The sequence below is a fragment of the Anomaloglossus baeobatrachus genome, chromosome 12 (assembly GCF_048569485.1).
Source record: "Anomaloglossus baeobatrachus isolate aAnoBae1 chromosome 12, aAnoBae1.hap1, whole genome shotgun sequence".
Taxonomy (NCBI): domain Eukaryota; kingdom Metazoa; phylum Chordata; class Amphibia; order Anura; family Aromobatidae; genus Anomaloglossus; species Anomaloglossus baeobatrachus.
Window position 1 is genome coordinate 45,013,374 of NC_134364.1, and position 13,895 is coordinate 45,027,268.

The window sequence follows — 13,895 nt, forward strand, 5'->3', positions numbered from 1 at the left end:
AAGGAGCCACCACTGAAGTGATGTCTTGGTTGCAAGGGAAAGAGAGACGTTCCTGTCGAGGGAAGTCGACCTCCTGTCCCATTTGCGGAGAATGTCCCACTGGAGTGGCCGCAGATGGAATTGCGCGAAGGGCACTGCCTCCATCGCTGCCACCATCTTCCCTAGGAAGTGCATGAGGCGCCTCAAGGGGTGTGACTGACCCCGAAGAAGAGATTGCACCCCTGCCTGCAGCGAAAGCTGTTTGTCCAGCGGTAGCATGACTACCGCTCACTGAGTATGAAACTCCATCCCAAGGTACGTCAGTGATTGGGTCGGTGTCAACTTGGATTTTGGGAAGTTGATGATCCACCCGAACTGCTGGAGAGTCGCCAGAGCGACGGAAAGACTGTTTTGACACGCCATCTGAGAGGGTGCCCTGACCAGAAGATCGTCTAAGTAGGGAATCACCGAATGGCCCTGAGAGTGTAGGACCGCCACAACAGATGCCATGACCTTGGTGAACACCCGTGGGGCTGTCGCCAGGCCGAAAGGCAATGCCACAAACTGAAGGTGTTCGTCCCCGATGGCGAAACTCAAAAAGCGTTGATGTTCGGATGCGATCGGCACATGGAGATAAGCATCCTTGATGTCGATCGATGCTAGGAAGTCTCCTTGTGACATCGAAGCGATGACCGAGCGGAGAGATTCCATCCGAAACCGTCTGGTGCTCACATGTCTGTTGAGCAGTTTGAGGTCCAGAACGGGACGGAACGAGCCGTCCTTCTTTGGCACCACAAACAAGTTGGAGTAAAAGCCGCGACCATGTTCCTGGGGAGGAACAGGGATCACAACTCCTTCTGTCTTCAGAGCGTCCACTGCCTGAGAAAGTGCATCGGCTCGCTCGGGGGGCGGAGAGGTTCTGAAGAAACGAGTAGGAGGACGAGAGCTGAACTCTATCCTGTAACCGTGAGACAGAATGTCTCTCACCCATCGGTCTTGAACATGTGGCCACCAGGCGTCACAAAAGCGGGAGAGCCTGCCACCGACCGAGGATGCGGTTCGGGGATGCCGAGAGTCATGAAGAGGCCGCCTTGGAGGCATTGCCTCCGGCGGGTTTTTGGGGGCGTGACTTCGCCCGCCACACATAGGAGTTCCTCTGGCCTTTCTCCGGCCTGCTGGACGAAGAGGATTGAGGCTTGGCGGAGGGACGAAAGGACCGAAACCTCGATTGTATTTTCCGTTGCTGAGGTCTCTTCGGTTTGGACTGGGGTAAGGAGGAGTCCTTTCCCTTGGATTCCTTAATAATCTCATCCAATCGTTCGCCAAACAAGCGGTCGCCAGAAAACGGCAAACCGGTTAAGAACCTCTTGGAAGCCGAGTCTGCCTTCCATTCGCGCAGCCACATGGCCCTGCGGACTGCCACAGAGTTAGCGGATGCCACCGCTGTACGGCTAGCCGAGTCTAGAACTGCGTTCATGGCGTAGGAAGAAAAAGCTGACGCCTGAGAAGTCAAAGACGCAACCTGCGGAGCAGAATTACGTGTGACCGCATTAATCTCAGCCAGACAAGCTGAGATAGCTTGGAGTGCCCACACGGCTGCAAAAGCCGGGGCAAAAGACGCGCCCGTGGCTTCATAGATGGATTTCACCAGGAGCTCTATCTGCCTGTCAGTGGCATCCTTTAGCGATGAGCCATCTGCAACCGATACCACAGATCTAGCCGCCAATCTAGAGACTGGGGGATCCACCTTGGGACATTGAGCCCAACCCTTAACTACGTCAGAGGGGAAGGGGTAACGTGTGTCAGTAAGGCGCTTAGTAAAGCGCTTGTCCGGAACCGCTCTGGGCTTCTGGACAGCATCTCTGAAGTTAGAGTGATCGAAAAACGCACTCCGTGTACGTTTGGGGAACCGAAACTGGTGTTTCTCCTGCTGAGAAGTCGACTCCCCTACAGGTGGCGGCGGGGGAGATATATCTAACACCTGGTTGATTGACGAGATAAGGTCATTTACTATGGCGTCCCCTTCAGGTGTATCAAGATTGAGAGCAACGTCAGGGTCAGAGCCCTGAGCTGCGACGTCCGCCTCATCCTCCAGAGAGTCCTCAAGCTGGGAACCCGAGCAGCGTGAAGAAGTCGGGAAAGATTCCCAGCGGGCCCGCTTAGCCGGTCTGGGACTGTGGTCCGGGCAGGAGTCCTCCACGTGAGACCTAGGGCCCCCCCTGGGAACGCGCTGCGGCGCGGACTTAGAGGGGCCTGGAGGCGACGATCCAACAGGGCCCGGGGCCTGTGTAAGGACCGGTCTGGACTGCAAAGCTTCAAGCAGCTTGGAAGACCATTTGTCCATAGACTGAGCCATGGATTGTGAGAGTGACTCAGAGAGTTTTTCAGCAAAAACGGCAAACTCTGTCCCTGCCGCCTGGACAGGGGGGGCAGTGGGGTCTGCCTGAGCCGAGGGGCCCACTAGTGACCGAGGCTCCGGCTGAGCAAGCAAAACAGGGGTTGAGCATTGCTCACAGTGAGGGTAGGTGGAACCCGCAGGTAACTTAGCCGCACAAGAGGTACAGGTCGCAAAATAACCCTGTGCCTTGGCACCCTTGCTCCTTGTGGACGACATGCTGTTGTCTCCTAGGAGAGTGATCACTGAGGGTATATGGGAAAGGGTATACAGCCCGACCGAACAGAAATATATAAATATATAGTATCTATTCCGGCACCCTAAGGGGACCAGCACCGGGTGACCGGTGTGGCTTACCGACCGCTAAAAAGCGGAGCGTGTGTCCTCCAGATTCCCTGCCTTAGGTCTCCCAGTGTTGCAGAGCTCTTTCCTGGAAATCCTCCACTGGCAGAATGCCAAAAAAATGGCTGCCGGAGCTCTCTGGGGAGGAGTGGGGCCGTGGGCGGCGCTAGAAAAGTGCGGGAATCTGGAGTCCCCACAGTGATCAGTGAGGGGGGAGGAAACATACAGGATGCTCCGGCCCTCACATCCGACGTCAGGTCGGCAGTTCCGCCCTTACCCCTGATAGACAGGCCCGGGGGCGGGAGTTTTGCTACTAGGCCGCAATTAAAGCCGGGGACTAAATTTAAGACTGCGGCCGACAAGCAGGCGCGGTCGGCGCGGAAGTCCGCCGGCCGTCACAAATAAGCAGCTGCTGCAGCGTCCGGGATGAAGGCGCTCCATGCACATCCCCCATGGGGACACAGAGTACCTTAGTGATGCAGGGCCCGGTCCCTGAGGATAAATAGACTCCTGTCCGACAGATTCCCACAGGGGCTGCGGAGGGAGCACGGTCCCAGTGAATGGATGACCGCTCAGGATCCCACTTCTCCCAGAGCCGCTAAGGGATGGTGAAGGAGACGGCATGAGGCTCCGGCCTTTGTACCCGCAATGGGTACCTCAACCTTAACAGCACCGCCGACGTAGTGGGGTGAGAAGGGAACATGCCGGGGGCCCCGTGGGGGCCCACTTTTCTTCCAACCGATTAACTAAAATGAGAATGCATGAGTGGATGTGTGCCTCCTTCCACACAAAGCATAAAACTGAGGAGCCCGTGATGCACGGGAGGGTGTATAGGCAGAGGGGAGGGGTTACACTTTTTAAAGTGTAATACTTTGTGTGGCCTCCGGAGGCAGAAGCTATACACCCAATTGTCTGGGTCTCCCAATGGAGCGACAAAGAAAAAAAGAAAAAGCACAGGGGGTATGACATGTCTATAAATCCCATATACAGTGAAGGAAATAATTATTTGATCCCTTGCTGATTTTGTAAGTTTGCCCCCTGACAAATCAGAAAAAAAGACTGACTGGAACACCTATGTGTTAGGTGCTAGCCTAAAAATGGGGTTTTTCAGCTCACCTGGCACCCAAAGCCGTAAGATCCAGGGGATGCTCGTGGTCCGCTGGTGAGTCCAAACCAGCTAGCAGGCAACGGTGAAAAAGAAGAAGTTGGACCCAGCACTGAGTCCGAAACGCGTTAAGTTCTATGTTCTATATTTTTCATCATTGGTCTTCATATAAACTTTTAATCATGTATTAATAAAGAAATCTTATTTTTAATGTATTTTTGGAATCGGTGCTGGGTCCAACTTCTTCTTTTTCACCGTTGCCTGCTAGCCTAAAAATACATGACTGTAATACAAATAATAAGCTGCACACTAACCACTATAAAAATATAAACAAGAAAAATGGCAAAGCATTACTGCTGTAGGGATACTATGAACAATGAAAAATACATTTAGCTAACTGGAAAAAAAATGAATATATGAAAATGGTATTGCAATAACTGCTATGAATATTTGAAAGTAGTAGAGATATTTAGCAAATATATTGATCAATGCAAGTGAGCCCAAAAAACAACGACAAGGTAATCTCTAATTTTTCGGGAACCTAACCTTAATGCCGCCATGTGCTATTAAAAATCTGAAGGTATGGGCAGATAAGCTCCTGGCTATATAGGATCATGAATAGAGTCTGGTAATAGGGCGGAGTTCTGGGTTCTTAATCAGAAGAAACTGCATGCTATTCAGAAAAATTAGAATCCAGAACCCCGCCCTATTACCAGACTATTCATGATCCTATATAACCAGGAGCCTATCTGCCCATATCTGCGGATTTTTAATAGCACATGGAGGCATTAAGGTTAGGTTCCCGAAAAATTAGAGATTACCTTGTCAATGGTGTTCGAGCTTATTTCCATTGATCAATACATTTGCTAAATATCTCTACTACTTTCAAAAAATTAATAGCAGTTTTGCAATACCATTTTCATATATTCATTTTTTCCAGATCGCTAAATGTATTTTTCATTGTTCATAGTATCCCTATAGCAGTAATGCTTTACCATTTTTCATGTTTATATTTTTATAGTGGTTAGTGTGCAGCTTATTATCTGTATTATGCCCACTGACAAAGACATGAACAGTCTATAACTTTAAGGATAGGTTAATTTTAACAGTGAGAGTTAGACTATGTGCGCACTTTGCGTCGAGGTAGTTGCAGTTGTAAACGCATCCTCTGGCAGAAATATTTTTTTGTCAAATTTGGTTTTGACTACAAAAACACTATAAATACGCTTGCGTTTTTACCGCGTTTTACATGCTTTTTCACAGATTAAAATCAGATGTCTTTTGACTACAAATACAATGTTAAATAATACGAACACTATAAAAAAAAAGGAAAAAAAAAGATAACAAATGTCAATATTAAAATCATACCAAAAATGGCTTATTTTAATAAAATGATAACTGTGTGCTAATATTTATGCATAAAATTACATTTATTTATTTATTGATTTTCATACATTTAATTGTCGGACTATGTGTGTGTGTAAAGGGACATATCATGCCATTAATATTTTGGCAAAAACGCATTCATTTAATTGATCCAAAAAGCATGCTTTCTGCATCAAAAAAGCATGTTAAACGCTAGAATTTTGAAGTTTTGCAACTTCTCATTGACTGCAATGTTAGCAAAACGCAGCCAAAATGGCAAAAACAATTGACATGCTGCTTCTTTAAACGCTGAGTTTTTGCCAAATTTTCTGCAACTAAAACGCTGCATTTATAAATGCATAGTGCACACAAGAAATCCCAAAATCCCATAGACTTTGCTTGAAAATCAAAACGCAGACATTTTGGCATAAAAACGCTGCAGCTGAAAACGCTGCGGAAACGCATGTAAAAACGCTAAGTGCGCACATAGCCTTAGAATATAAATTTTTGGTGCATTTTTGCCTACGTTTTTCAACCTTTCCACCCATTGACTTCATTATGAAAAACGCATAGCACAAAAACGCACTTCGTTATTGGTGTGTTTTTGTGCCAGAAGATTCAGAAAATTTCTGCACCAAATACTCAGGGAGCGATAATAGCCTAACTGTACATTATTTTTACATTAAGCATTTTACTGCTTATATTTAATAAAAAATCTGTGTACCAATAATGGCTTCTTTAACCCCTTCAGCCCCCGGGCACTTTCCGTTTTTGCGTTTTTGTTTATTAATTTTTGTGCCGCTACGCCGTTTACTGATCAGATTCATTGATTTTATATTTTGATAGATCGGGCATTTCTGAACTCGGCGATACCAGATATGTGTGTATTTTTAATTTTTTTAACCCTTTAATTTTCAATGGGGTGAAAGGGGGGTGATTTGAACTTTTAGGTTTTTTTATTTTTTTTTCATTTTTTAAAACTTTTTTTTTTACTTTTTTTTTTTATTTTACTAGTCCCTCTAGGGGGCTATAGCGATCAGCAATCCGATCGCTCTGCACTATCTGTAGATCTCAGCTACCGAGCTGAGAACTGCAGATTTGCTGCTTTACTTTCAATGCCGGCTGGAAGAGTGAAGTGAGTCATGATAGCTACAGGCGTCATCACATGACCCTGTGCTACCATGGCAACCACCGAAAGTCAAGTGATCATGTAACGTGACTTCCAGTGGGGGCGGGGTAAGTGACTGTCATGGCGGCGCCCATATACATATCGCTGCCAGATTTTGGCAGCGAAATGTAAGGGGTTAATGGCCGCAGGTACCCAGTACGTCATGGGTCGATAAGGGGTTAATGGCAAAAAAAAAAAAAGTATTTCTTGCATTGGCAACCGACCTGCGTAGGTACTTCTCCATCCTATTTTAGGACCAAAAATTCTTTAAAAGAACTGAAGTCCTCAGTAGAGTTGAGCGGACTTCTAATAATTTGGGTCCGGCGGATCCGTCATGGGTTGGAAAAGAAGTCCGGATCCGATCCGGAATCCGGACCCATCTATGTGAATGAGAGGAGAGAGAGAGAGAGAAAGAGAAAGAGAGAAAAAAAAACGGATCCGGATCGTGCAGCCGGATTCCCGCGTCCGAGTCAGACCCGGATCGGACGCTGAAACTGTGCGGATCCGGATTTTTACAGTTCGGGTCCGCTCAACACTAGTCCTCAGTGGTTGATACCTTTTAATGGCTAACTGAAAAGATGGTAATAATAGCAAGCTTTCCAGACTACTCAGGTCTCTTCATCAGGCATGGTATTTTAGGATTAGTAAGCTAAAAACAGAGACGCAGTCTGCTGCCAGGGTTGTCACTCTGCATGGGAGACAATAGATCTGGGTTCCCACCTTGGAATTACCAATCCTTTCATAGTAATTGGCATTAAATGGCGGTATTTACAGAGTCATACTGCTTCTGTTATGTGGACTGACCTTCTGCCAAGGGTTGTGGGCGACGTTCAGTGTGTGCAGGTGAGCTGCCTGTCTGCGCAAAATATTCATTTCATCCATCGTCTTTGTTAATAGGTTCCAGCTCAAGTCTAAGTGCTTCAGTTTCCCCATGCCCTTAAATCCTTCCAGATTTATCACACGGTTATGGCTGGCATCCAGGTATTCCAAATTGGGCTGGTAACAGAATAATGTTTTCTTTAGAGACACACAAACCCAATTAGGGCTGCATTCAGGGGAAGAAAGTGACTGCACCTTGCCAAAAAAATATCTGAGACAACATTGCATATATATTAAACAGCTTACCGAACCCGAGACGTCTTCCAGACTGGTGAACTCATTGAAACTTATTATAAGTCTCCGAAGTCCATGTAGTTTGGAAATGTCCTTTAATTGACTTAAACTGTTGCCGTGTAAGTTTAGGATCTGTGTGTAATAAAATTGCAATAATGATTAAGGAATATTATTTCTTAGCCCGATTATACACAATTCATGGTCAGAATTTATTAATCTTACAACAAGTTGATACATTTTGATTTAGGTTTTGAAAGGATTTACTTTTCGTATGGGAGAAAAAAAAAAGCTTATGGGATAGGTCCAACTTGGAAGCTATGTATAAAATGTAGTCCTGTTTAGTTTGGCTCCTATGCTGATCTATGTGTCTCTATGGTAACAGACTGCAAACAACCTTATGTAGTCTGATTTTGCAAACCATTTTTTTTTTTTAATTGAACCTTTTCCGTTTTTACAAAATAATATACAAATTGCCTCTTCAGACAGGAAGAGAACCACCACCTACTGGAGGTAGAAATCCTAAAAGTCTATACACACATACATAGTGCCTTGCGAAAGTGTTCATCCCCTTGGCATTTTTCAAGTTTTGTAACCTCACAACCTGGAATTTCATGGTTTCTTTGGAGGGTGTGTATCAGGTCTTGTAAAGAACTTGCCTACAACTGTGAACATTTGGTTTTCATTTTATTGGGAAGCAAATCACAAATAGGACAAAATAAATGAAAACTTCTGTTTGCAAAACTATTCACCCCCAAAAGTCAGCACTTTGCAGAGCCTCCTTTTGCAGCAATTCCAGCTGGAAGTCACTTGGATAAGCTTCTATGAGCCTTTGTTACCACTAGGACTTTTGCCCATTCTGCAAGGTAAAACTGCTTCAGATCCTTCACATTAGATGGTTTCCTCTGGTGAACAGCGATCTTCAAGTCTGACCACAGATTCTCAATTGGATTAAGCTCTTGGCTATGACTGGGCCACGCCAATACATTTACATGTTTCCTGTTAAGCCACTCGAGTGTTGCTTTAGCAGTAGCTTTAGGTAATTTTCTTGTTGGAAGGTGAACCTACCTTCCCAATGTCAAATGACTGACAGACTGAAACAGGTTTTGCTCAAGAATATCCCTGTATTTCGCAGCATCTATCTTCCCCTCTACTTGGACCATTTTCCATGTCCTTGCTGCTGAAAAACATCCCCACAGCATGATGCTGCCACCACCATGTTTCACTGTGGGAATAGTGTTCTTGGTGTGATGAGCTGTGTTGGTTTAGTGCCAGACATAGGGCTTGCTTTGGTGGACAAAAAGTTCACTTTTGGTCTCAATCTGACCACAGCACCTTCCGCCATACTTTTGGGGAGTCTCCCACATGTCTTTTAGTAAAATCAAAACTAGCCTTCCATTGTTTGGCCGTAAGTAAGACTTTTTTTTTTCTGGCCACTTCCATAAAGGCCAGCTCTCTGGAGTGTACGGCTTATTGTGGTCGTATGGACAGATACTCCAGTCTGTACTCTGCAGCTCCTTCAGGGTTACCTTTGGTCTCGGTGATGCCTCTCTCATCAATGACCTCTTTGCCTGGGCTGATAGTTTCGGTGGGAGGCTTTCTCTTGGCAGGTTTGTTGTAGTACCATATTCTTTTCATTTGATGATAATGTATTTGATGGTGCTCCGGGAGATCACCAGAGGCTGGGATATTTGTTAGAACCCAACCCTGACGTATACTTCTCAACAACATTGTCCCTGACTTGTGTGGAGAGCTGCTTGGTCTTCATGGTGTTGTTTGGAGATTTCCTTGGTCTTCATGGTGTGGTTTGGAGATCTCCTTGGTCTTCATGGTGTGGTTTGGAGATCTCCTTGGTCTTGATGGTGCTGTTTGGTTAGTGGCGCCTTTTGCTTAATGGTGTTGCAGTCTCTGTTGCCTCTCAGAAAATATGTGTATATACTGACAGGCCCGGGACATTTAGATTGCAAACAGGTGGACTTCCTTTCACTAAGCATGTGACTTATGAAAGTAATTGCTTGCATCAGAAATTTTTAGGGGCTTCAAAGCAAAAGGGGTGAATACATATGCGTATGGCAATTTTTATTTATTTTATGGCATAAATTACATTTTTGCCTATATTCCTCACTTCACTTCCCCATATTAGACTATTTAGTGCTGATGCATCACACACAAATTGGATTACAAAAATATTTAAACACAAGTTGTAAGGTAACAAAATAGGTCAAGGGCGGGAATACTTTTGCAAGAAACTGTGTGTACATATAAAGTCTCTGATCAAACTGAGAGCAGTTGTATGACAATATACAATTATTTTGGATGCATTTAAGCAATAATGGTTACATGTTTCATCATACCCCTTCAGAAAACCTACTTCTGAGCTGAAAAATACTATGAAGATATATGCATGGCAAAGGGTGAAATCTGTGGTTACAGTCGCAGCCCAGATCAATGTTTCTGTAGATTTTAAATACTCACTCAATTCACATTATGGATATTCTCCATTAAATTTCTTGAAATCTCAAACACAGCAGTGCTGCAGTGGTACAATACTGATTTTCTGTCCTTGCTTTGTGTGTACATACCCTCAGGATTTCCCATTGGTGTCAATTCTCTAGAATCCGCCCCTTTCTCACTATGGAAACGACAAAAACCCTCACCGTGGCCCTGATCCACTCTCGCCTTGACTACTGTAACTCTCTATTAATTGGTCTCCGCCTAACTAGACTCTTTCCTCTACAGTCCATCCTTAATGCAGCAGCCAGGGTCACCTATCTGGCTAACCGCTACTCGGATGCCTCTGCCCTGTGCCAGTCATTGCACTGGCTGCCCATATATCACAGGATCCAATTCAAATTGCTTGTTCTCACCCACAAAGCTCTCCACAGTGTGGCACCCCCTACATCTCCGCCCTCCTCTCTGTCTATCACCCCACCCGTTCTCTACGCTCTGTAAGCGACTTTCGACTAACATCCACACTAATTCGAACCTCCCACTCCCGGATCCAAGACTTCTTCCGAGCTGCACCAACCCTCTGGAACGCTCTACCCCAAGAAGTTAGGACAAATCCCAACTTACTCAGCTTCAGACGTACCCTAAAGACGCATCTTGTTAGGGCGGCCTATCACACTCACTAATCAGATTCGATTCACATAGTCCCTCTACAACCTCTCACAACATAACCCCATGTCAAACTCCATGGCACCCAAAGGCATCTCAAGGCTCTGGCCAACTGGTCCAGGAAACCATTATCTATCCCCCATTTCCGTGAGATGGCTGGATTGTCATTGTAAATAAACACTTGAACCTTGACCCTCCCCCCACCTCATTGTAGATTGTAAGCTCTCACGAGCAGGGTTGTGTTTTTTCTTTTTTTTTCCCTCTAAATATTGTATTTCTATAACTGTTACTTGTTTGTATATGATCCTCCTGAATTGTAAAGCGCTGCGGAATATGTTGGCGCTATAGAAATAAAGATTATTATTATTATTAATTCACATTCTGCAGATTTGTTACAAGAGTTGTCTTATTCCTCTGACAGAATCTTGTAGAAATCCATGTGCGTGCTGCAGACACTTCCCCATACAGTCACAAAAATTTTTACGACAAATCTGCATTGTGTGAATATACCTTTACAGTCAATTCAGCCATTATCCTCATGAGGTTAGTGGATCAATGTCATCCATAAGGCCCCCTTTAGATGTCCGTGTTTAATCAGATACAAGCCACACGCATCGGTACGGTCATACGTGTGTCACGTGTGACATCTGTGTTTGCATACGTGTGACATCACTTGTGACATGTCCGGAGAAAACACGGGTCTTTGAAATAAAAAGATTTTCTATATTTACCTGTATCCAGCGCTGTTTTCTTCGGCTCTGCTGTCTCCTGCTTCTGACTCCCGCTCATTATATTCATTGATTAGTCACTGCACTGAGGATCTGGAAGCCGGAGCATCTCTGTGACAGCACCGCAGGGACAGCATCGGGGACAGATAAGTAACCAGCAAGCAGTGTGTGTGCAGGGACGTCCAGGAGGTCATTGGAGCTCCCAATGAACTCTGATGACATCCTGATGATACCCCTGCGACAGCCGCGCTACAGTGGGTGTTACCATGGTGACTTCACGGGTTCATCAGAGTTGATTGGGAACTCCAATGACCTCCTGGACGTCACCGCACACATATATTACTTACTCGATACTCACCTGTCACCGGCGATGCTGTCCCTGATGCTGTCCCCAGCGATGCTGTCTTCGGTGGTGCTGTCCCCGATGTTGTCCTTGGCGGAGCTGTCCCCAGCCATGGTCTGGCTTCCAGCTCCAAGGTGCAGTGAATATTCTATGAGTATAATGAGCGGGGGTGAGAAGCAGGAGACAGCAGAGCCGAAGAAAGCAGCGCTGGATACAGGTGAATATAGAAAATCTTTTTATTTCAAATACCCGTGTTTTCTCCGGTATGTGTCACACTGATGCCTCACGGATCACGTCAGTGTGCGATCCATGTGACATCCGTGCTGCCGGAGAAAAAACGAATATGTCTCAGTGTGTGTGAGCGGGGCCACGAGGGGGTCACACAGTCCGTGTGAGTAACTCCAGGGAATAACATAGGTACGTGTGGCATCTGTGTTTAAAAACAGATGTCACATGTATCTGAAACACGGAAGTCTGAAAGGGGCCTAACACTGATTTTTGTGAAACACGACATTCCTCTGACTTTTGTCTCCATTTCTTCTTCCGGTTTCTTATTATTACTTCTCATAATTACAGGTTATTGTTTGCCCGGCCTTGCAAATAGCTAAAATGTGGGCAGTGCAAGAATGCATGCACGGTTGGTAATGATAATACAATGAAGAAATAAATATACAGCCAGGAAATCCAAATTTATATATCTACTATTTAAAAAAATGGGTCTTTAAAATATGCCATTTAGAGCATTCGTCCCCTAATATCCTGGCAGCTGAGCCTTGCAATACTTACTGTAATTTGGCTGCACATATTGGACTTTCCAATGGAAACAATGGTCTCTTCATCCAGAGTAATTAATTTGGGCCTGGGTTTAATAACTGGTTCAGTGGAAATAACGTCCTCATCCAATTTCATTTCATCTGAGAATTCTCCAGCTGTGATACTGGAAAGACCGCAAGTCATGCTGGACATTTCCTACCAATAAAAAGTGTTATTCAATGTAAATGATGAAGGCTCAGGAAATATTTCTTTAAATTCATGTTATGTCACGTATCACAGATATAGCCGAATTAACTGAAAACTGCCATTTGTATTCCTGCGGTTTATTTTTATGCATTTATGAGCGTAATACAGATCCATTGTTGTATCCATAGTACGACTGTGTGTCCACCACCCGGCAGCGGATTTAATAGCAGAAGCTGACAGTGTCATATGGATCTTGTGTTTTTGTATTTTTAATTGATTACATGCAAAAGAGATGAGTGATAAGTTTTATTATAAGTTCCTTTCAAATCCGCTATCGGCTTTGGCGAAAAGTAAAAGCATCAAAAAGTACAGTAGTAAATCCAGTGTAATGGCTCAGACGTCCGTACATCAATGCTTGACCATGGATTGGCCGCGGGTCTCAGGATCCAAGCTCATATATGCTTATGAGGCTGATGAGTTCGGGTGGAGAGACCTGTGACCAGACTGTGGTCAGTCCATAACGCATGGACTGGTCTGAAGGTCTGAAGAGCCCTTAAGCCAATGCCTCTCAAGCGTAATCCATCCACTTTTCTGTATCCATATTTCATATGAAAATCCTGACCCAACTATGAGCATTGTGAGGATGTCTGAAATTTTATGTGTAATTAGCCCTAAGGCTACTTTCACACATCCGGTTTGAGCCGTGCGGCTCAATCCGGCTGTGAAACCTATGTAACGGATGCGGCGAAAACACCCCATCCTTTGCATAAGTTTTTACATGCGGCCGGTCCGTTTTTTTCCGGCTGCGGCACGCTACTGAGCATGCGCAGTGGAAAAAACCGCATGCGGCGGCCGGATGCGTTTTTTTCCGCATCGCGACGCATCCGGCATCCATAGGCATGCATTGAAAATGCGCCGCAGCGGCCGGATGCGGCGCGATGCGTTTTTTTTTTTGCCGGAGCAAAAAACGTTGCAGGGAACGTTCTATCCGGCCGCCGCATCGGCTAAATCTGCCGCATACGGCAAAAACCGGACCGAACGCAAGCCCCTGCGGCACAATACGGCACTAATGTAAGTCTATGCAAAAAAAAAACGCAACTGGCGTTACAAAAGCCGGTTGCGGTTTTTCTGCAGAACGCCGTATTGTGCCGCAGAGCAAAAATCCGGATGTGTGAAAGTAGCCTTAAGCGAGTGTCCACCACTGAACACAGTGATAGTTTATTTGATCTAAACGAGTCTACACTTGAGCTGTGATGAATAGATCTTTTTAGCCTTCAGATATC

General features: G+C 45.3%; 1 protein-coding gene and 1 long non-coding RNA gene across 3 annotated transcripts in view; one reads left to right on the plus strand and one right to left on the minus strand.

Moving 5' to 3' along the window:
* The window catches only part of LOC142258003 (uncharacterized), a 370,341-nt gene that overhangs the window by 200,342 nt on the left and 156,104 nt on the right, over positions 1-13,895 (plus strand). The window lies entirely within an intron of this gene.
* The window catches only part of LRRC9 (leucine rich repeat containing 9), a 267,576-nt gene that overhangs the window by 101,334 nt on the left and 152,347 nt on the right, over positions 1-13,895 (minus strand). For both annotated transcript variants that reach the window (XM_075330387.1, XM_075330386.1), the window contains exons 16-18: positions 12,439-12,621; positions 7,480-7,599; positions 7,159-7,350 (exon numbers count right to left, since the gene is read on the minus strand). In XM_075330387.1, the coding sequence (XP_075186502.1) occupies positions 7,159-7,350; positions 7,480-7,599; positions 12,439-12,621 (495 nt within the window). The remainder of the gene's footprint in view (positions 1-7,158; positions 7,351-7,479; positions 7,600-12,438; positions 12,622-13,895) is intronic.